At 30.8% G+C, this 21899-nt stretch overlaps 1 protein-coding gene and 1 pseudogene across 1 annotated transcript; both read left to right on the forward strand.

Annotated features, from left to right (window-relative positions):
• The first annotated feature begins 478 nt into the window (after nt 1–478).
• LOC107963248 (uncharacterized) lies at nt 479–2299 on the forward strand. Its single transcript, XM_016899813.2, has 4 exons — nt 479–957; nt 1300–1646; nt 1722–2074; nt 2177–2299. Exons 1-4 carry the CDS (start codon nt 479–481, stop codon nt 2297–2299), a joined length of 1302 nt encoding a protein of 433 aa, XP_016755302.2.
• A 17385-nt stretch (nt 2300–19684) lies between these two features.
• Nucleotides 19685–21311, forward strand: LOC107963249 (protein SRG1-like; annotated as a pseudogene).
• Nucleotides 21312–21899: the final 588 nt, after the last annotated feature.

Here is a 21899-nt window from a genome sequence, read left to right on the forward strand (position 1 = left end):
AAAATTTTCGGAGTACTTGAATAAGTCCCTATTCATTTATAATACGTGATTTAGGCTTCGAGGGTTCATAAAAGAGACTTAATGATTTAATTTTAATATATTTGTTGTTTATCCATGAATTATTTGTAAATTAACCAATATGTTCGGTAATGCCTCGTAACCCTATTCCGACGACGGTTTGGGATTAAGGGGTGTTACATTTATTGGTATTAGAGCTTCGGTTTAACCGATTCTCGGAATGGACGTGATGTGTAAAATGCTTAGAAATACATGCCATATAAATCTACGATAGTGTGATGTGTATGATCCAATTTAACTCTTGTTTTTTTTAATAGATTGTAAAGATGTCAATAGACCTGAACATGCTAAACATGAAGAAGCAAATAGTAGAGTACAGACATCTAAATAAGGGACGAGTAGCGATGTTCCAATTTCCTTGATGCGAGAACAAGAACTTAGAAATATGATTATTAGAGTAATGAATCAGTGGTATAATGAGAGGATACAGGAAAAGAATCAGACCCAACAACCTCCTTCCCCTACAGTACCACCAGTAATACCCTCGGTTGCTCTTCCACCTCCTCCTCCGGTAACTGAATCAAGTAAGAGAACTCCGGTAAAAAAACTCAAAAAATTTGGGGCTGAAGAATTTCGGGGCAGGTCAAATGATGATCCAGTAAAAGCTGAGTATTGGTTGCAGAACACAATAAGAGTTTTTAATGAAATGGCTTGTTCTCCAGATGACTATTTAAGGTGTGTTGTTTCCTTGTTAAAAGAAGAAGCATATCACTGGTCGGAGACAATAGAAGCTGTGGTACCAGCCGAGAAACTTACTTGGGAATTTTTCCAAGCTAAGTTTAAAAAGAAATATATTGGTAAAAGATATTTAGAAAAGAAAAAGAGAGAATTTCTTGATCTTCGACAGGGAAATCGGACAGTAGCTGAGTACGAGAGGGAGTTTGTATACCTTAGCAGATATGCTTGAGAGATTATTCCTACAGAAGAAGACATGTGTGTTCGATTTGAAGAAGGTCTGAATGATGAAATTAGAATGATGATAGGTGGTACGAAAATTCGAGAATTTGTGGTTCTATCAGATCGAGCTCAAAATATTGAAGAAGTGTATAACAAAAAGATGTAACGAGAAAGAAGAAACAAAGAATCTTATAAAAGAAGCTCCTCTAAATCATTTTCAACATTTCTGATTAAAAAGTTTAAGGAGGATTCCATTCGAGCTACACCGATACCTAAACGATCGAAGACTAGAGTAACTCAACCTAATCATGGAATATCAATTAGATCAGTTGCTAGTGAAGCCAGTGTACAAAATACTCCCAAGTCTAAATGTCAACACTGTGGAAAATACCATTTGGGTGAATGCAGAGGTAAAACAGGAGCTTGCTACAAATGTGGAGCCACTGATCATTTTATCCAGAATTGTCTTCTGTTACGAAAAGATAAAGAAGAACAGAAGGAAAAACAGATAGCTACTTCTCAGAAAAGTAAGCATGCGAGTCAAAGTAGTGCTGCAGAAGCTACTCGTTCGAGTGCAAAAGATTATGTTGCTCGGTCAGAGGTTAGAGCACCAGTACGTACATACGCCATCCGAGCTAGAGAAGAAGCCACGGCTCTAGACGTTATTGCTGGTACTTTCTATCTTTTTGATGTTATTGTATATGCATTAATTGACTCAGGGTCTACACATTCTTATATTTGCACAGTATTAGCATTAGAAAAGAAGTTGTCTGTTGAACCAACTGAATATGATGTTCAAGTTACTAATCCATTAGGACAAAGGGTGATAGTAAATTTAGTGTGTCGAAATTGTCCACTGAAAATAAAAGGCTGTGAGTTCCCTACTGATTTAATGTTGCTACCCTTTCGAGAATTTGATGTTATACTAGGAATGGATTGGTTGACAAAATATGATGTTGTGGTTAATTGTCGTGAGAAGGGGATCAGTTTGAAATGTCAGACAGGTGATATACTTTCTGTTGAGCCTAAAAATTCAAATGATGTTGTTAAAAGTATTTCAGCTTTTTCAGCTCAGAGGTTAATGCAGAAGGGTAATAAGGTATTTTTAGCTTACATCCTTGATACTCGAAGATCTAAACCAAAACTAGAATAGTTGCCGGTTGTTAATGAATTTTCTGACGTATTTCCTGAAGAATTACAGAGTTTACCACCAGATCGGGAAGTTAAATTTGTGATTGATGTGGTACCGAGGACAGCTCCTATACCAGTGACACCATACCATATAGCACTAGCTGAGTTAAAAGAGCTAAAGACACAGTTGTAGGAATTTTTAGGCAAAGGGTTTATTAGACCGAGTATGTCACCTTGGGGTGCACCAGCCTTGTTCGTGAAAAAGAAAGACGGATCTCTACAACTGTGCATAGACTACAGGCAACTAAACAGGGTTACAATTAAAAATAAATATCCTTTACCTCGCATTGATGATTTTTTGATCAGTTGAAAGGTGTTGTGTTTTCAAAGATAGATCTTCGATCCGGATATTATCAACTGAAAGTTAAAGAATGTGATGTGCCAAAAACAGCCTTCAGAACTCAGTATGGTCATTATGTGTTTTTGGTAATGCCTTTTGGTTTAACTAATGCCCCTGCTGCATTTATGGACTTAATGAATCAGATTTTTCAGCTTTATTTGGATAGATTTGTAGTTGTGTTTATTGATGATATACTGATCTATTCAAAGACAGAACCCGAACATGCTCAACATTTAAGGATAGTGCTACAAACTTTGCAATAAAAGCAATTATATGCAAAATTCAGCAAATGTGAACTTTGACTTCATGAGGTTGGATTTCTGAGTCATATTGTTTCAGCCGAAGGGATTCGAGTAGATCCGAGTAAAGTATCTGCAGTGGTAAATTGGAAAACTCCAAGGAATGTAACGGAAGTACAAAGTTTTCTAGGTTTAGCTGGATATTATCGCCATTTTGTTAAAAAAAATTCAATGATTGCTTCGCCTCTGACATGATTGCTACAGAAGAATGTTGAGTGTGTGTGGTCTGACGAATGCCAACAAATTTTTTATCAGTTGAAGAAGATGTTGACAAAAGCTCCAGTGCTGACTCAACCAGAATCAAGTGTGTCATATGTTGTATACAATGATGCATCTTTGAATGGTTTAGATTGTGTGTTGATGTAGTTGGAAAAAGTGGTGGCCTATGCTTCTCGGCAGTTAAAATCACACGAGAAGAATTATCCTATGCATGATTTGGAGGTGGCTGCAATTGTTTTTGCTTTGAAAATTTGGAGACATTATTTATATGGTGAAAAATGTTATGTGTATACAGATCATAAAAGTTTGAAGTATTTGATGACGCAGAAAGAGTTGAATTTGAGACAGAGAAGATGGCTTGAGTTATTAAAAGATTATGACCTTGTTAACGATTACCATTCGGGGAAGGCTAATATAGTTGCTGACGCACTCAGTCGGAAATCATCTTTATTTGCACTCCGGTCAATGAATGCCCATTTGTCTATTAGTAAAGATGGATCTGTAATAGCGAAATTGAAAGCCAAGCCTATATTTCTCCAATGAATTTGGGAGTTGTAATATGAAGATTCGAAGTTGGTATTAAAGAAACAAATAGCTCGAGATAAGCAGGATTCAGAGTATAGCATTGATGAAAATGGTATGTTATACTATCGTAAAAGAATTTGTGTTCCAAATAATTCAGACTTCAAAAATGATATTCTTTCTGAAGCTCAAAGTAGCAGGTATTCTATTCACCTTAGAAGTACAAAAATGTATTGTGATTTGAAACAGATGTATTGGTGGCCTAGTATGAAAAGGGAAATTTTTGAGTTTGTAGCAAAGTGTCTACTATGTCAATAGGTGAAAGCAGAACATCAGGTACCAGCGGGTTTATTACAACCTATTATGATTCCAAAGTGGAAGTGGGAACATGTTACGATGGATTTTGTATCCGGGTTACCTGTGACCCCGAAGAAAAAAGATTCAATCTGGGTAATTTTCGATAAATTGACAAAATTAGCACATTTTATTCCAGTCAGAACGGATTTTCCACTGGAGAAGTTAACAGAACTGTATATCTCTGAGATTTTGAGGTTACATGGGGTTCCAACATCCATTATTTCGGATTGAGATCCAAGATTTACATCGAGGTTTTGGAGCAAACTACAGGAAGCTTTAGGCATAAAGCTAAATTTTAGTATCGCTTTTCATCCTCAGACTGATGGGCAATCAGAGCAGGTAATTCAGATTTTGGAAGATATGTTGAGATGTTGTATACTTGAGTTTGGTGGTAGTTGGGAAAAGTATTTACCACTGGCCGAATTTGCTTACAACAACAGTTATCAATCCAGCATAAAGATGGCGCCATTTGAAGCTTTATATGGAAAAAAATGTAAGACTCCATTGCATTTATTAGAATTGAGTGAATCCAAGTTAGTGGGGGTTGATTTAATTCGGGAAACTGAAGAAAAGGTTCAGATTATTCGAGATTGTCTGAAAGCTGCTTCAGGTCGTCAGAAATCATATACTGAATTGAAAAGAAGAGAAATAGAGTTTAATGTGGGTGATCAAGTGTTCTTAAAGGTTTCACCGTGGAAAAAAGTATTACGATTTGATAGAAAAGGAAAACTAAGTCTAAGATTTCTTGGACCATACGAGATTATTGAAAAAGTCTGCCCTGTAGCATATCGGTTAGCTTTACCTCTAGAGCTTCAGAAGATTCATAATGTGTTCCATGTATCTATGCTGAGACGTTATAGATCAGACCCTTCACATGTGATTCCGCATACAGAAATTTAGCTTCAGTCAGATATGACTTATTCAGAAGAGCCAGTGAAGATTTTAGCTCGGGAAATTAAAGAACTGAGGAATAAAAAAGTACCATTAGTTAAAGTGTTGTGGCATCGACATGGTGTGGAGGAAGCAACCTGGGAAACAGAGAAATCAATGAAATCACAATATCCAAACCTATTTTCAGGTAACAAATTTCGAGGACGAAATTTCTTAAGGGATGAGAATTGTAATAGCCTAAATTTTCAGTGGTGTCAGAACAGTGATTCGAGATCACTAAATCTGAAAAATGAGTAGAAAATATTATTAATTTAGTGAATATAAGTTAAATGTGAAGTTAGAAAAAATTTTGAAATAGAGAATAGTGTACTAGAAATAAATATTAAAAAAAATTAGAATAAAAAACGAGGTATCGAGACCTTGAAAATTTTAAACCGAGCCATAAATATTTTTATAAATATTTATGGAGTGTTAATAAGTTAGTATTAAAGTTTAGTCAAGAAATTTTAAAGTTCCGATAGTTAATTGAATAAAAAGGACTAAATTGTAACAAATGTAAAATTATGGGAAATGATTAAATACCTTAAATGATAAAATAAAGAGGGTTTAAAAGGCAAATAGACCCAAGGTCTATTTGGGCTGGACGGCAAGGGGCATGAAATCAGTAGGAAAATTGATGAATTAATGGCAAAATTGGAATATTACAAAATTTACTTAATAAAACTAGGACTAAAGTGGAATTATCTAGATTTCTCTTTATTTTTCTGCATTCTCATCAGCAAAAACACCATAGAAGTGTTTTCTTAAGCTGGTTTTTTATATTTTTACTACAAGTAAGTTCAATTCTTGATTATTTCTTGAAATTTTTGTGTTTTTATGACTTTTACAACTAGGTCCACTTGTTGAATTCATTAGTTTTTGATTCTATGAAAGAAATTGGAAGTTGCTATGAATATGTTCTGGAAGTATATGATGATTTAGCATGAAATTAGAGCTTTAAATTGTTTATATGTTGATTTTATTGAAAGAATTGAATAGAAAGTGAATGTTTAGGACCTAATGGTGAAAGAGTTTGAATTTAGGGTTTTATGTAGAAATTCTGAATTTTAATAGTTGTGAAATAACTTATAATGTCCAGGTAAATTATTAATTGAGAAAAATCAGCTCAATTGAGAGGCTAATTGAGTAGGGATGAAATTGTTATTTATTAAAAGCTTAGGGGAAAAATAGTAATAAACAGCTTGCACTAAAACAATTTTGAACAGCAGCAGTAGACTAACTTTGAAAAAATCACCATAAATTTTAGAAATAAAATTAGAAGATAAACAAAATATGAAATTAAATCTTATTGAGTCTAGTTTATCATAGAAGAAACGGTGCAAGCAATAGAATTGTAAATCATGAGATATAATGAATTTTGTGAGACAAGGTCAGAATGAATTCGGGTTCCCCTGTTCTAACTTTGAAAAATCATAAAACATTGAATAAAAATAATTAGGAGCTTAAATTTATATTTATAGAATCTTAAATGAGTCTATTTTCAATAGAAACAAATGGGAACATCATCTGAATTTTGTACGAGGATTTAATTAATTTTTAGTGAAGAAGGGTCAGAACTGTCAGACAGAAGAACAGGGGTGACTTTAAAGAATAAACTGTACTTATTTGCTAAACAAAAAATTCTGAAAATTTTATGATAAGAAGATACATGAGTCTAGTTTCAGAAAAAATTAACAGATCCTAATTTGGAGTTTTGTAGCTCAAGATAAAAATAATTTAATGATTATGACACGAATGGACAACATTGAATGTACATAGGTAAATAGTGAAATTACAGATAATGGTACTTATAAGCGGGTTATAAACATTAAGGATGTGAAATAGAATGAATGTGAAGTCAATACTGATAAGTGAAAAATTTTATATTATAGATCAAGAAATCGAGGATAAACGAGGAAAAGATAAAATTTCGGAATAGTTCCAGAAATCTCTACAACTACTAGAAATTGTTCCGGGTAAGTTCGTATGGTTAAATTATTAAAATTCAATATTTTTTTATGAATGGTGATTAATATTTATGTATGTTAATTGTTGAAAATAAGTAAATTGTATACAAAATTTACGAAATCGAACTGAGTATTTCGGAGGAACGGAACGTAAGAAATGAGTACGATCGTTCAATGAAAAAGCTGAATTGACAGTAAATTATCCAAGTAAACCGAGATTCAGCATTTTTTGTGAATTCTCGTGTTTGCATTCTGTTTAGCTCTTACGAGCTTCTGTTAACTCATATGAGTTTCAATTAACCCTTTTGGGGTTTCAGTTCAGCTCTGATGAGCTTCAGTTAGCCTTCAGGCTTCGTTTAGCACTTATGTGCTTCAGCTAGACTTCGGGCTTCAGATCACGATGTACTCAAATCCGTAAGTCGTTCCTTAAATGGACAAGTTGGTAAGTCGTAAATGTAACATGTGGAAAAAGAAATGTAAGTAATGTTTTCATTATTATTATTGAGGTCAATTAAGTAAAAAAAATTAAATGAGATTATGACTTACAGGATGAAAGTAACTTACTTGAAATGTCCATATGATTTGAATTTTGGAAAACTAATATTTGGTAAGACTTATGGTTAAAGCCAACGAACTTACTAAGCTTTGGTCAGCTTACTTGTAATATTTATTGCTCTTTGTAGATTAACGAGAGGGTCAGAGGATCGGATCATCACGCTCAAGTCACACTATCTCGATTTTCCGGTAGATTTTGTTATAAATACTTTAAATGGTTTATATGACATGTATAAGAGCTTATATGACTATGTTTTGTATCAACTGATGAATATATTAGTTAAGTTAATATAAGTTGACATATGATATGAATGGAAATTAACTAAAATGGTTAAATACTACTTGAAAGTTGAATGGATATAATGTTAGATAAAATAAGGATTAGTGATATTGTTATGAAACGAATGTGATTTGGATGAAGATTGTATTTGTTGAGTTGTTGTTGTGTTGAATTGATTGCAAATTTGAAATTGCAGGGAAGGTTAGATGTTTCTAAAGTGGTTATATTGAATTATTTTAAAAATAACAATAATAATAATTATATTACGAAAAATTTCCGGAGTACTTGAATAAGTCCCTATTCATTTATAATACGTGATTTAGGACTCGAGGGTTCATAAAAGAGACTTAATGATTTAATTTTAATATATTTGTTGTTTATCCATGAATTGTTTGTAAATTAGCCAATATGTTCGGTAACGCCTCGTAACCCTATTTCGGCGACGATTTGAGATTAGGGTGTGTTACAAATAACTTGGAAATTTATATGGTTAGGTCTTATTTGGATAATTCCTCTCAATTTTTACCAAAAAAAAAAGGTTTTGCTAAAATGTTTTATTAAATTTATGATTTAGTCCATAAACCTTGCTTTAAATACTTAACTAAAGTATGAAAATAATACAATCGGATTTTGTTTTATTAATTAGTCTAAAGAGAAACTTGATTACGAGGTTTAATTAGAAAATAGTGTGTTTTAATTAAGTTAGGATCTATTTGGAAAAGGGGTAAAATAAATTAAAATATTAATACTAAGTATTGACTATGAGTATTAATTATTATAAACTAAAATAGGAATGTGTTAAAAACTATGAAGTTAAATAAGTTAATAAAATAATTGATTAAAAGTATAAGCTAATAAAGGTAAGTTGAGCACGAAATAGATATATACAATTAAGTGACTAAAATTAATATGAATTAAGTCCTAGCATTAGTGATTAAGCGTTTAAATAATTAATTAGAAAATGAAGGTTCAAACCTCGCTCTTTGTATTTTTCCTCTTTATTTTTCAAGCAATTAAGGATGTAAACTTAGTATAAGAATTAATTATGATAGAAAAAGAATATGATATGAGTAGTAGCCCAGCAATGGTTAAACTTGCTCCTTTCCTCTAGCATACCTAAGTTTGAGTTATGCTAACTCCTTCCCATTTTTGTTTATTTCGGTAGAATGGTTTAATTACCAAAATAGCCCCCTAAAGTTTTCTTAATCTTGTCATTTAGTCATTATCCTAATCATAGTAGGATTTTGATTATCTTTTTCAAAATTGTCTAGAATCCATATCTTATCCTTCTTCAAATTCAAATGGAATTAAAGTTTTATCACCTTTTTATTATCCTAATTAGAATTCAAATTACTCATTTTCATATCCTAATAGAATTTATCTTCCTTATTTCTATTTATTCCCCTTTTCTTCTTCATCTTTTCCTTTAAAAATATTCTCTATTGTTGATAATTATTTTTGTTCCTGAATGAAAAACTATTCCCGATTTCAACTTGTTTCTCTACTGGTTGATTTTCCATCAATTACATCCCGAATTTTAATCAAAATTTTAGTAAGAATTCTCGTTTTGATTTATTAGAACTCGTCAATTTTGGAATTTCGTTGTTTTCGTTAAATCTTTCAATTCGCTAACAATCTTTGACGTTTTTGCCAACCCCCCCCACATATCTTGTAAATTCGACTTTGATTCTTGTGTTTTGTCGATTGAAAGACCCCTATAGGAGATTGGATCGAGCTTAAACAAAAGGTAATCGCCCGAAATCCCAAAAAAGTCATGTGTGTGTCTTTTTACAAAAAATTAAGTCAAAATTTGAAACTGCCCAATTGCAAACAGTCAACCACACAAGCATGTGGCCTGCTCGTGTAGATCACATGGGCTCACACACGACCATGTTCCCTTGTCTGCCCACACAACTTCATTTCACACACGGTCTGGTCGCATGGCCGTATGACTCCTGCACTTCACCCATATACCTTGCTGACATCCTGGGGCTTCACACACGGTTCGGTCGCACAGCCGTGTGGCCCCCTATGTAACAACCTATTTTTTAGTAGTGTCAGAAATAGTGGTTTCGAGGTCACCAAATCCGACAAGTAAGTTCGTAAATATTATTGTTTAATATTTACGATTCAAATATGATTTTTAAAAAGGTTTTTTATTTGATAATTTATATTATATAAGTGATTTATTAAGTTTAAGTCGTTTTAGAAAATAAGGTATCACGACCTTATTTTTATAAACTGAGCCGTAAATATTTTTATAAAGATTTACGGAGTGTCATTAAGGTGGTATTAAAGTTTCGTTAAGAAATTTTAACGTTTCAATAGTTAATTAATTAAAAAGGACTAAATTAAAAAAATGCATTCTCGAGACTCTGTTCTCTTAAATCAGATTCATAACGTGTAGTTAATTAGGTTTCGATTAAGTGAATTTGCTTGAATTAACAGTAATTAGGTATAAGAACTAAATTGTATATAGGGTAAAGATTGAATTATAGATTAAAGAAAAATTAAAGGGACCAAAGAAGCAATTATGCCATTGCTTAAAATTGAGTCGGCATAAGATAGATATTTATAAGTTTATTATATATATTGTTATATATATTCTTAATGTTTAAGTAAATATATATTATATATATTATATTATATAATAATAAAAAAGAAAGGAAAGGAAAAGAAAGAAAAGGAAAGAAAGAAAGAAACAGAGAAGGTTAAATGAAATAGAAAGAAAGAGAAAAAGGAAGCCATGGTCAAGGGTTTCAAAGTTTTCAAGTTCAATTGGTTAGTCAATTTAGTCCCTTTTTCTTGTAATTTTTATATTTTTGAAATCCTGATATTAAATACTACTCGACCTATGTCAAAATTTTAGAAATTATTGAGTTTTTAAATGTTGTCTATGTTGAATTATTAGAGTATTAGGGACTAAATTGATAGATTTTCAAGTTAGAAATGAAAAAGGATTGAATTGTAGGATAAATTGTAAATTTTGTATAATAGGGACTAAATTATGAAAAATTAGAAATTTAGGAATTTATGTGAAAATAGGGAGTTGAATTTATTCTAAAGTGGAATTTGCGTGAAAATAAAGAATTAAATGTGAAAAATAAAAATTAGTCTCTGTTTAGGGACTAAACTGGAAATTATGCAATATTTGAGTAAAAATTGAAATATTCAATATGAAATTGAATTGTTTTGTATTGATGATTTTTAATTGTTTTAATTCCGTAGCTAACATCGTACCGGCATCCTCGACTAAAAAGGGAAAAAAATAATAAAGTCAACGAGGAATAGCTCGGAAGTTTCGGTTTGTATTTCTATAATCCAAACTTAGTTATTAATTGTTGTATTTTAATGTAATGTATATGGTAAGTGTTGAGGTGAGAATTATTGTGTTTTACAATTAAAATAGATTGATTTAGTATGTGATGAATTTATTGAATTTATATTGATTGAATTTGATATATATATATTGAATATATTGATTACTTGAATTGAAATGAATATTGGTTGTATTTGAAAAGTGAATTGAAACCCTATTAATTGTATCGGGCTGAGTCGGATATAGATGGCATGCCATAGGATTGGAAGAGTTCAGGGATTTATTCGACTTTAAGTCGATGAGACACTCTGTGTCAATTTACTACTTCGGATTAATTCAATGAGGCACTAGGTGCCAATTTACTTCGGTTTAACCAATGAGACATTGGGTGTCAAATTATTACTTCGAATTATCTAATGAGGCACTAGGTGCCAAACTAGCGTGTTTTGGTTGGATCTGTGTATCCGTTCGAGTCCTAGTCGTGTTAATAGGGGTAATTAAATGAAATGGCACTATGATTGATATTGGATGGTATTATATGTGAATTGAAATGGGATAGTGAATTGAAATATGCAAATGAAATGCATGAATTATGTGTTCATGAAATGGATAATATTATTGTTATTTGATATGTGGATCAAAGTGAGAAAAGCTATTACATAGCAAGTGATGGAAATTGAATATGGTATAAAATAATGTATTCAAGATTTGAGTATTGTATGGATTGTGTTATTATATAAATAAATATGGTTTTAAATGTTCAACTGTGCTTAATTTTAATTGTGCATCTTATATTGTTTTATTTTTAATTATTCAAATTATAGAAATACCATTGAGTTTATACTCAGCATACGGTTTTGTTTTCCATACGCAGGTTAGGTACTAAGTTTTGATCGCCATTCAGCATCCAACAACGGTCCCAAACTCAAACGTGGTTATGTTTTTCCTTTTGTGTCGGCATGTACCTAGGGTGTCTAAATATTAAACATTTTGTGGATTAATTGTAAATGAGGTTATAAGTTTAATATTATTTTGGTATATACATATGAATATTATATGATACGAAATGTTTGAAATTTATGTCTGTTTGATCGATAAACCCCAGTAATACTCTGTAACCTAGTTCCGGCGAGGGATACGGGTTGGGAGTGTTACACTCTAAATCTCAAAAATTACAGTTTCACATTATATTTTATTATTTTATGCAAATCAGTCTCTGAGTGGGTCCTTAATGGCATCTAGAGAACTAGATTATGCAATTGAGTCTTGGACTAGGATTAAAATGATTGAATATATGAATGAATGAATTTATGATTTTAATGCTTTTGATTGATTGCTAGATCCATGAATGATTTCATATTTATCAATGTTATAAATGTCGAATGAACGTCTCATGATTGAACTATTGATTGATGGATATAATCATTATGTCATTATTATGTAATGAAATAGAATGTTGAAAGTATTAATAATTGAATGGATAAATGCATTAAAGAATGATTGCATTGCATATGCATGGGGGCGATATGAAAGGAGGAAGAATGGTAGCTCCTATTGACTGCATAACGAACGATTGACTGTGTACCCATAGAACAGCATATTCCAATTGCCATCTCACTATGCTGCACAATCCCTCTAACAACTATTATCTATGAGCGATCGTGACTCCATAATTAAACCAATGTTCACTGTGTACTCACAGCCATAGTAGATTCCAACTGCAACGGTCTTATTATGTACCCACATAATGGTAAATTCAAACTCAACGTTTTTCACTATACTCTCACGGTCCCTCCAATAGCTTTCTACTAGGAGCAATTGTGTTTCCACAGTTACTGACAACTTATATCTGCACCCAATGAATATAGTGATAAAAGTCCACGAGTGAAGTAAAAAGGTAGAGGGGAATCTGGGAACACCCTTTTTGGAGAGCTAGTGGTCGAGGTAGGATTAAACGAATGTTAAAAAAAGTTAAAACAAATGTTGCATGAAATTCTATGCATCCTTATTGAAGGGCATATGATGAAAAGACTGAACTGATAAAATGTGCATATACCCACTATGAATTATATTATGACTCTGTATTTAAATTGTTCAATTGATTTCGACTGAATGTTAATGTTATACTTGTCTAAAGTGACAAAAACTAAATTATCGTATTCATCTGATTAGTATGTGAATTTAATTATTATGATTGACATGCATATTCAAATATTGATTTAATTTATTGTAAAATGACTCCCACTGAACTTCCATAGCTCACTCCCCTATTTTCCATCTTCTCAAATAACCCAACAGACTAGGACATGGGCTCGACATACAAAGGGTCTCAGCTTGTCATGGACTTTATTTAAGATTATCATTATTAATTCTATTATTATTACTATCGTTATTATTATTGTTTATTTCAATTATAGAACAGCAACATGGGATATGAGGTAATAAAAGCTAATCGTTTAGGATGCTTGATATTATTTATTATGAAGTCATGAAATTAGTTCATTTGATATTCATGTTTATTATTGATTAAGTTATATGATGAGATTTCATATATATATATATGATAGAAACATGTTTATTTATTTTTAAGAGAATGTTAATTAATTTCTGCTTTTGTATTCTAGGTAGTTTTTGTTAGTATGAAAAATGTACTTGTATAAAATAGGTTTAGAACTGAAAATTGATTTGAAAAAAACTAGGTCACTTCGGTGGTTAATGTGATCTCTTCGGCTCGGATCTACTGTCCAGGCTAGGTTGGGGAGGTTACATACATATTCAATATCACATAGTTTCATATAACTCGTTTGTATCGTGCCCCTCTTAGTTTAATTCACAACATTTCTTATCATCACATACAAATCTAATCATAAGACAAGTAGGATGCTTTGTAACACATCAGGTTGCCCACCTGACCAGCAAACGAAGATGTTACCGGAAAAACAGAAATCATTTTGAGTTGACAAAAACAATGGTTTTAGTAATTAAGTCAATCAATATGACTTTAATAAAATAATCTTAAAATGACATTTGGAGAAGTATTATTTTTAAAACAAAACCAAGAGAAAACAATGATATACATTCTAAAAAAGCTATTAGGCGGATTTAAAGAATTAATGCATAAATTAAGAAAAATAAGAGTAAGCCCAAATTCACATAGCATAAATTTTAATAAATTGGCGAAGTGCCATCATTCATTATGTACAATCGGTTAAATAAAAAAAAAACATCAAATTCTCTTTTTCATAATTCATTTACAAGAGACTTAGACCACTGGCCACTCGATTTGATATACATGTTACAACAGAATGAAGGATGGTTCACAAAATAGTCTGCTTGTCTGGTTGAGTCCTTTCAAAGTCCACTTTCTCAATAAATCCTGAAATGGTAAGGGAAACTAGGTAAGTTCATTAATAACTTAGTGAATTCCAAGAATAAACAATAAGCTCTTACAACTCTTAATAATACCAACAACTTACACACAGATACACTAGTATGGTTGCGTAGGATCTATTAGCGGATTCATAACACCAAACACTTAGGCTTCGCTAGTGGATGCTATCTGCCGCTAAAAGTAATTACACCAATAACTTAAATTCTCATGCAAGTATTAGTTATGCCTAATCACAACACAGATAATTTCATCACAATCGAAGTTAGTTCACATGCAGACATTTTACACTGTTAAGCACAATTCACGCGAATACCCTTTCATTTAAGCGCTATTCATGTGCATTATCTTTATGTAACCCTTTCATGCTTCGCATGGATTGTTTATGGACCCTTTCCTAACCAAAGATCCACGGTTTCATGGTAATGCTCCATTGAGCCAGTATTTTATATATCTAACCAAACCTCTGCAAATCCTCATTGTTAATTCGAACACTTGTGTGTTCCCCTACAAGGCTTAGCCATTTACCAATCGCGATTTGCATTTACATGCCCTACCGGAGGTAAATCTCATATCATATCATATCTTCATACATTTCCCCCATCACATCTCAACAGTTTCCACTATTTCCCCCTTTTATCATTTCAGATACAGAACTTATGCCTAAGAAAGAGTGCCCATTTACAACCATTCATGCATATACCGTTATTATCGTTTTAGGTTGTTACCTCAAACATGCACAATTGATTTTGCATAGACTTACCTGGAAGACAACATTATCACACAATTAGTTGGAAATTTAATAGGAATACAAGTTAAAGGAACTCACCAAAGATTAACAAGAAAAACTTTGCCTATTCTGCAGATTCTTTCTCTTTTTCACTAAGCCTTCTCTTGTTACTTTGGATAAATAAAAGTAAGCACTCTATTAAGCACAAAAACCAATAAAATTAGTGTAAAAACAAGAATCAGAAGTATGCAAACGTTAACCAGAGGGATGGATGATGTATTAGATAATTGGTGAGAAAGTAGTCTAAAGGCACATTAATAATACTTATCATTTTTGTCTTTTTCTTATTTATGAGGTTATTAATAATTTCTTATTAAACTATCAATTTATATATAGTTTGTGCCTGAAGCTCAAAAATTTAAAACTTCAGGCTTTGATCTTGAATTCAAAGGGAAGTTGGAATATATGTTCATGGGGATAGTTGTCATCAGTGATAAAGCATGAGCACCTTCTTTGGGTACACTCCCTAGTGTTTTTTTTTTAAGATGTTGACAATGACATACTTGAAGAGAATGAGAAAGAAAATGTAATAAATAATGTTCACATTTCAAGTCAAGTGAGACGTGACTTTGATGGAAACAATTAAAAAAGAAAAACACCTGAGGTAGGAACTTCACATTTTAAAATTGAAAGGAAGAAATCCTCAAAGAAAATTGGAGGGACGGCAAGATTGTCTAGTTAAGTTGAAAAATTATGCAGTGCAGCTAACAATATGAGTCAAACCACATTTAGTTTGACTCCTGTTATGGATCTATATGATATTCCATAAGAATTCAAAGTGCTTGATAGCTTGTCGGAGGAAGTTCCAAAAGCAAGTGTTCTATACTTTTTTATCATTGAAATTATTAATTAACAAAGACAAATAAACTATGTTTTTATCAATTAATCCCAAGATTAGAGGTTGGTGGCTTAAGATGGAAATGGAGGAGAGTTCAAAATTTTCTAGTCTTCTAGTTTTATTAATAGTTGTTTATGTTTGGTTTTTGGATAAAGAATTTGTTCACAAGTAATGAGTATGGTTGAAAATTTCAATGGTGATGGAAGTGATGATGAAAGGGAAAAGAAAGAGATTTTACAACGCATAAAAAGTTTTAACTGGTTATTTCATGTTGTATCTTTTTCTGTGCAATTATATTATGAGAAGTGTATATTGAAGCAACCATGCATGGATTCAAAACATTCAGACGAGGCATGGATCCGAGAGATCCTTAACGGTCATGAATCATGCATGATTAATTTTAGGATGTGAAAATTTGTATTCACAAGCTTGTTGAGAGTTTTAGAGACAAGATACAATTTGTAAACTTCAAGACATATATCTTCTCATGAAATGTTGGGAATTTTTTTGTACATCTTGGGCATTGGTGTAGAAGTTTCCCAATGTCGAGAAATATTTTAAAGGTTTGGAGTAACAATAAGTAAATACCTTGCAATTGTGCTTGAGAAGGTTTCAAGGATGGCCATTGATATAATTACACCTGATGATCATTCTTTTAGTTCAATACCTGAACAAATACATAATGGTTCTAGAAATATGCTGCATTTTAAGGTAAAAATTTAAAATTATATTATTATATTTTAATTTTTTTAACTAAAAATATGCATGAGACTAATATGATTATTTGTTCATGATTGCATAGGTGCAATTGATGGTACAAATATTGTCACTATTCTTCCACCAAATGAACAAATTTCCTACATTGGAAGAAAATGTTTCTCGACTCGGAATGTGATGGTAGTATGTGATTTTAATATGCGTTTTATATTTGTTATAATTGGATGGAAAAGATCGACGCATGGCACTAGAATATTTCTTGATGCAATTTGAAATCCAAAATACAATTTCTACACCCACCAAATGGTAAGATATTTCATTTATTTCTTTTTAAAATTAGTAAAGAACAAGTTATTAAATTGATGATTTAAAAAATAAAACTCTTGAATTAATTGTTTATCATATTATGACATGTAAGAAAATATTATCTTGTTGATTCTGGATATCCTCAAATGAAAGATTATCTTGGACCATATAGAGGACATCGATATCATTTACCTAACTTTTGTAGAAGTAGACCTATATCTAGTAAAGAAGAGATATTCAATCATTCACATTTATCATTGCGTAGTGTGATTGAATGGATTTTTGGTGCTTTGAAAAAAAAATGGTCATTTTAAGGGATATGCCAAGTTATAGTTTTGAAAAGCAAACGATGATCATTGTTATTACAATGATGATACACAATTTTATTCGAAAACATGTCAGTCGAAATGATACAGATTGTATGGAATACAAAAATATTGACAAGGCATATGAGAATATTATTAATCTTGAAGATGTGCATGATAGAGAAAGTGGTGTTGATGATGGTGAATCAAACAATTCAAGTGAATATTAAATAGAATTAACAAGAGATGTCATAGCTTGCAGTTTAATGAATTCACTTTAAATTGCAAATGCTAATATAAATTTTTTAATGTTTATATTGGGTATACAATTATTACCATTCTTGAAACTTAATCCAAATACATAGAATATTTGAATTTGTTAGGTTTATATTTTCTATGTTATGTTAATATCTAATATGATATATATATTCAAATTACATTTTTTTAAAATAATACAAGTTATTTAAAATATATTTAACTTTTCCAATTCATGTATTAAAATATTAATAATATCTAATAATTTTTTTATATTTCATATATAATAAAATTAACGAATTTTAATATTATTTAAATTCATTTAAATACATCTTTTCTTCCTTAATAACATCATGTATAAAATAGTCATTTTATCTTTTTAAAAACACTTTTTCACATCAATGCTAAACAATTATGTCTTAAACTAAACTTTTCAAAATCACTTCTGAAAACACTTTTTCACAACACCTTTTAAAAACATCTCTCAACAGTAATGCTAAATTAGCCCTTCATCATTTTAATAAAAAATAACTTACCCCTTCTAAATATTTGCACACTAATTCACCCATGGAAGAAATAGATCGTTAATAATTTTTTTAAATAAGCTTAATTTAAAATTTTTAATATTAAACTAACTATTTTTTTTTTGCATAATAACTTATTTGGTCCTCCAACTTTATAAAAAAAATTCATTTTATCTCTTCGTTTAATTTTCCTCTTCTTTAAACTCTTAAACTTGTATTTTTTATTAAACCAGTCCAAAATAAATGAAAAAGTTAACAGACGTCAACTTTGTTGACATGCCATCCATGTGGTAGTTCAGGTGTATGCCAAATCAACAACTAATTAAAATTTAAAAAATTTTGTAAAAATATAGAATATTATTTTAAAAATTTTGTAACTATCCAAAAAAATTATGAAAAAAATTCAAAAATCATAAAAAAAATTAAAATTATTTCAAAAATTAGAAAATTAGAAAAAATTAGAAAAAATATATAAATTACAAATTTATTCCATGATTTATTTTTTCTGTTAATTATTTTCTTAACATTATACAAACTATTTGTTCTTTCCCATTGATTATTGCAACTAAAATATTAATCTGAAGCACAAAATTACAAATGAATCAACAAATATATATATATATAATTTTTATATTTTTTTAATCTTTAAAAATTTTATAATATTTTTTTATTTTTTACAAAAATTTTAAAATAATTTTAATAATGGTCTATAAATATTTTTAGAATTATATATATTGATTTAAAAATAGGTAATTGTTATCGTGGCATACACGTAAACTGTCATGTGGATGTTATGGTAACTATTCCATTTATTAAATTTAAAGGTTTAAAAAAATAAAAAATTAAATGAAATTTTTTTTTTTTGAAATTGGAGGGCTGAATAAATAATTTTTTTAGACTAATAACTCAGACCCCTGTATACGAAGAATAAAAATTGTCTGCCCTTTATCCTTCAAATTAGGGTTTGAAGGAGAATAAAAAGCTGTCGTGGGTGCATCTTCTTTATCAATTCAGATGGTAATTTTTTTTTCTGTTCTTTTTCATATTTAATAAAATTTTGAATTAATTAAGTTAACGAGTATTATTTTATCATTTTAATTCGATTTAAAGTTTTTTCAAATCGAATTAAGTAAAATGAAATTCGAGTCGAATAGAGTGAAATTGTTCGAATTAAATTAAAAAATTAAACATGTCAAGAGTGAAAACTTAGAATCATATATAGTTGAAAACTTTTTGAAAGTAAAATAAAAAACTACTTTAGTATCATAAACTTAAACCATTAATTAACTTATTTAAGTATCAAAAATTATTATTTTAGAAAAAATTTAAAATTTTAACTTTTTTTAGAACTTTTTTAAAATTTTTTGAATTTTTTAAAAAATATAAAATTTGGAATTTTTAAAAATTATTTTAAATTTTTGAATTTTTTTATTAGAAGAGATCAATTTTCTCATTTTTTTTAAATTGGTACATACTAAAATTATTTAAACCAATTTATTATTTGAATCATTTAAGTTATTAAAATTATTTAAATTATAAAATTTAATTCGATTCGAATTCAAAACTCAAATTATTTATTTGAATTGAGAGTAGTCTCGGGTATTAATACACACCCACGTAGTCCCTTTATATATTCGATAATTTGGAGAAAGGTAGCAAAGCCATTCTCAAAGCAATGACTATGAACCCAGAGTTAGCAAAGCTCGGAAGCTCACTCTTGGTGCCTAGTGTCCAAGAGTTAGCAAAGAAGCCATTGAAAGAAGTTCCACCTCGATACGTACGCACTGATGAAGACTCTCCCAAGTCCCATCATATTTCACTCAAATCCGTTGCCACAAGTTCCTGTCATAGATATGCAAAAGTTATATTCCTAGCAAGAACTGGAGAAGCTGCATTATGCATGCAAAGAATGGGGTTTCTTCCAGGTACTTGTTTTCTCCTACTAGCTATCTGCACCTTCAAATTTCTATCTCAAAACTAAAATATTCTAGAATGAGATTTGGCAGTAGTGTGTAGGATTTTGGGGATTGACTTTAAAACATGGAACTGTGTTGCAGTTAATCAACCATGGAGTGAGCACTTCACTGGTGGAAAAAGTGAAGATGGAGATCCAAGAGTTTTTCAATCTTCCAATGGAAGAGAAGAAGAAGCTTTGCAAAAATCAGATGAAATAGAGGGGTTTGGACAGGCCTTTGTCGTGTCCGAGGAGCAGAAGCTTAACTGGGGAGATATGTTCTACATGACCACCTTTCCAACTTATTTGAGAAAACCTCACTTATTCCCTAATCTGCCAATCACCCTCAGGTTCTTTATTTGCATCTATCAATAATTTCATTCTTAAAAAAAAAGGATACTGACTGAAATAGTCATTGCACCTTTATACTGAAATCATGAGCATAAATTAATGGCCATTCTTTTTTGTCCTTTTCTTTTAATAATTAATTATTACGGAGAAAACTTGTAAGCTTATTCTGTAAAACTGAAACATCGATCTTACCATGAAACTTTTAGACCATATGGGAAAATCTCTAGGGATGGACCCTAATGACATGAGAGTCCTATTTGAAGAAGGGCACCGAGCGATGAGGATGAACTATTGTCCCCCATGCCCACAGCTAGAGCTTGCAATTGGTCTAAGAGCACACTCTGATCCTGTTGGCCTCGCCATCGTACTCCAAATCAACAAGATGAAGGCCTTCAAGTAAAGAAAAGTGGTGTTTGGGTCCCGATTATACCCCTTGAAAATGCTTTTATGGTCCATATTGGTGACATTATGGAGGTAATTATTAATGGATATAACTAAATTTAATTAACTGCTAATTAATTTTTTTTAATAAATATGGTGATCAAGATAGAAGGTATTGGTTTGTACTGAGGTTGAAGATAGTATCCAATGGGGTATACCCAAGCGTTGAGAATCGAGCTGCCGTGAACTCAGTTAAAGAAAGGCTTTCAATAGTTACGTTGTATAGCCCGAGATTGGATGGGGATATGGGTCCAGCACCAAGCCTCCTTTCTCCACAAAATCCACCACTGCTCAAGAGAATAGGCGTGGCTGACTACTTCAAATGTCTCTTCACTTTCGAGCTCCGCGGAAAATCCTATGTGGATGTCTTGAGGATTCAACCTGATCAAGAAACTAATACAAACTATATAAACACTACCAACTATGTTATGATTCAACCTGATCAAGAGGCTGCTGTGTTTCTTGAACACCCTAATATCAATAAATAAAATATTCTCATCGGTTTGCAACATTTTTATTGATTTTCTAGCTTTTTCTCACTGTTTTATACAAAGCAAGGTTGAATGTAAAATAACCCTGAGTCGTGATGCAGTTGTTGGATACCTCATCTCGATTAATGATTTAATCCTTACTCACAGTAGTGAAGTCAGAAAATTTTTTTAGTGGACCGAATGAAATTTTAATTTTTTATAATTTATATTTTTATAATTTGTAAAGAATTAAATTGAATTTTTATAATTTTAGGAAGAACTAAAATATAATTTTATCTTTATTAATTTAAAATTTTTTAAAAAAATTAAGAACTAAAATAATAATTTGACATTTTAAAAGAGACCGAGTCTATACCAACCCCTGATTTCGCTCCTGCTCACTCATAAAAATAAAATATATTTCATGGTTTATAATTTATCTTTTCGAAAAATACTTGCAACAAAAAAAATTAAACACTATAACTCATAATGAATACTCGAATTACTACAAAAACAAAGCTAAATATCAAATTTCAACCTATTCATAATAAAAAAGCCGTCAAAATATAAAGTCAACACTAAGGCATTAAGAAGGCTCATTTGTCA

Source organism: Gossypium hirsutum, chromosome A06 (genome assembly GCF_007990345.1).
Source record: "Gossypium hirsutum isolate 1008001.06 chromosome A06, Gossypium_hirsutum_v2.1, whole genome shotgun sequence".
In the NCBI taxonomy this organism is placed as follows: Eukaryota; Viridiplantae; Streptophyta; class Magnoliopsida; order Malvales; family Malvaceae; genus Gossypium; species Gossypium hirsutum.

Bases quoted from the DNA above. Each gene is read 5' to 3' on its own strand.
- LOC107963248 (XM_016899813.2), top strand. From the start codon at position 479: ATGAATCAGTGGTATAATGAGAGGATACAGGAAAAGAATCAGACCCAA. The intron at 958-1,299 runs GTTTGTATACCT...AATATCAATTAG, and splicing joins GTAGCTGAGTACGAGAGGGA to ATCAGTTGCTAGTGAAGCCA. The intron at 1,647-1,721 runs GTACTTTCTATC...ATATTTGCACAG, and splicing joins GGCTCTAGACGTTATTGCTG to TATTAGCATTAGAAAAGAAG.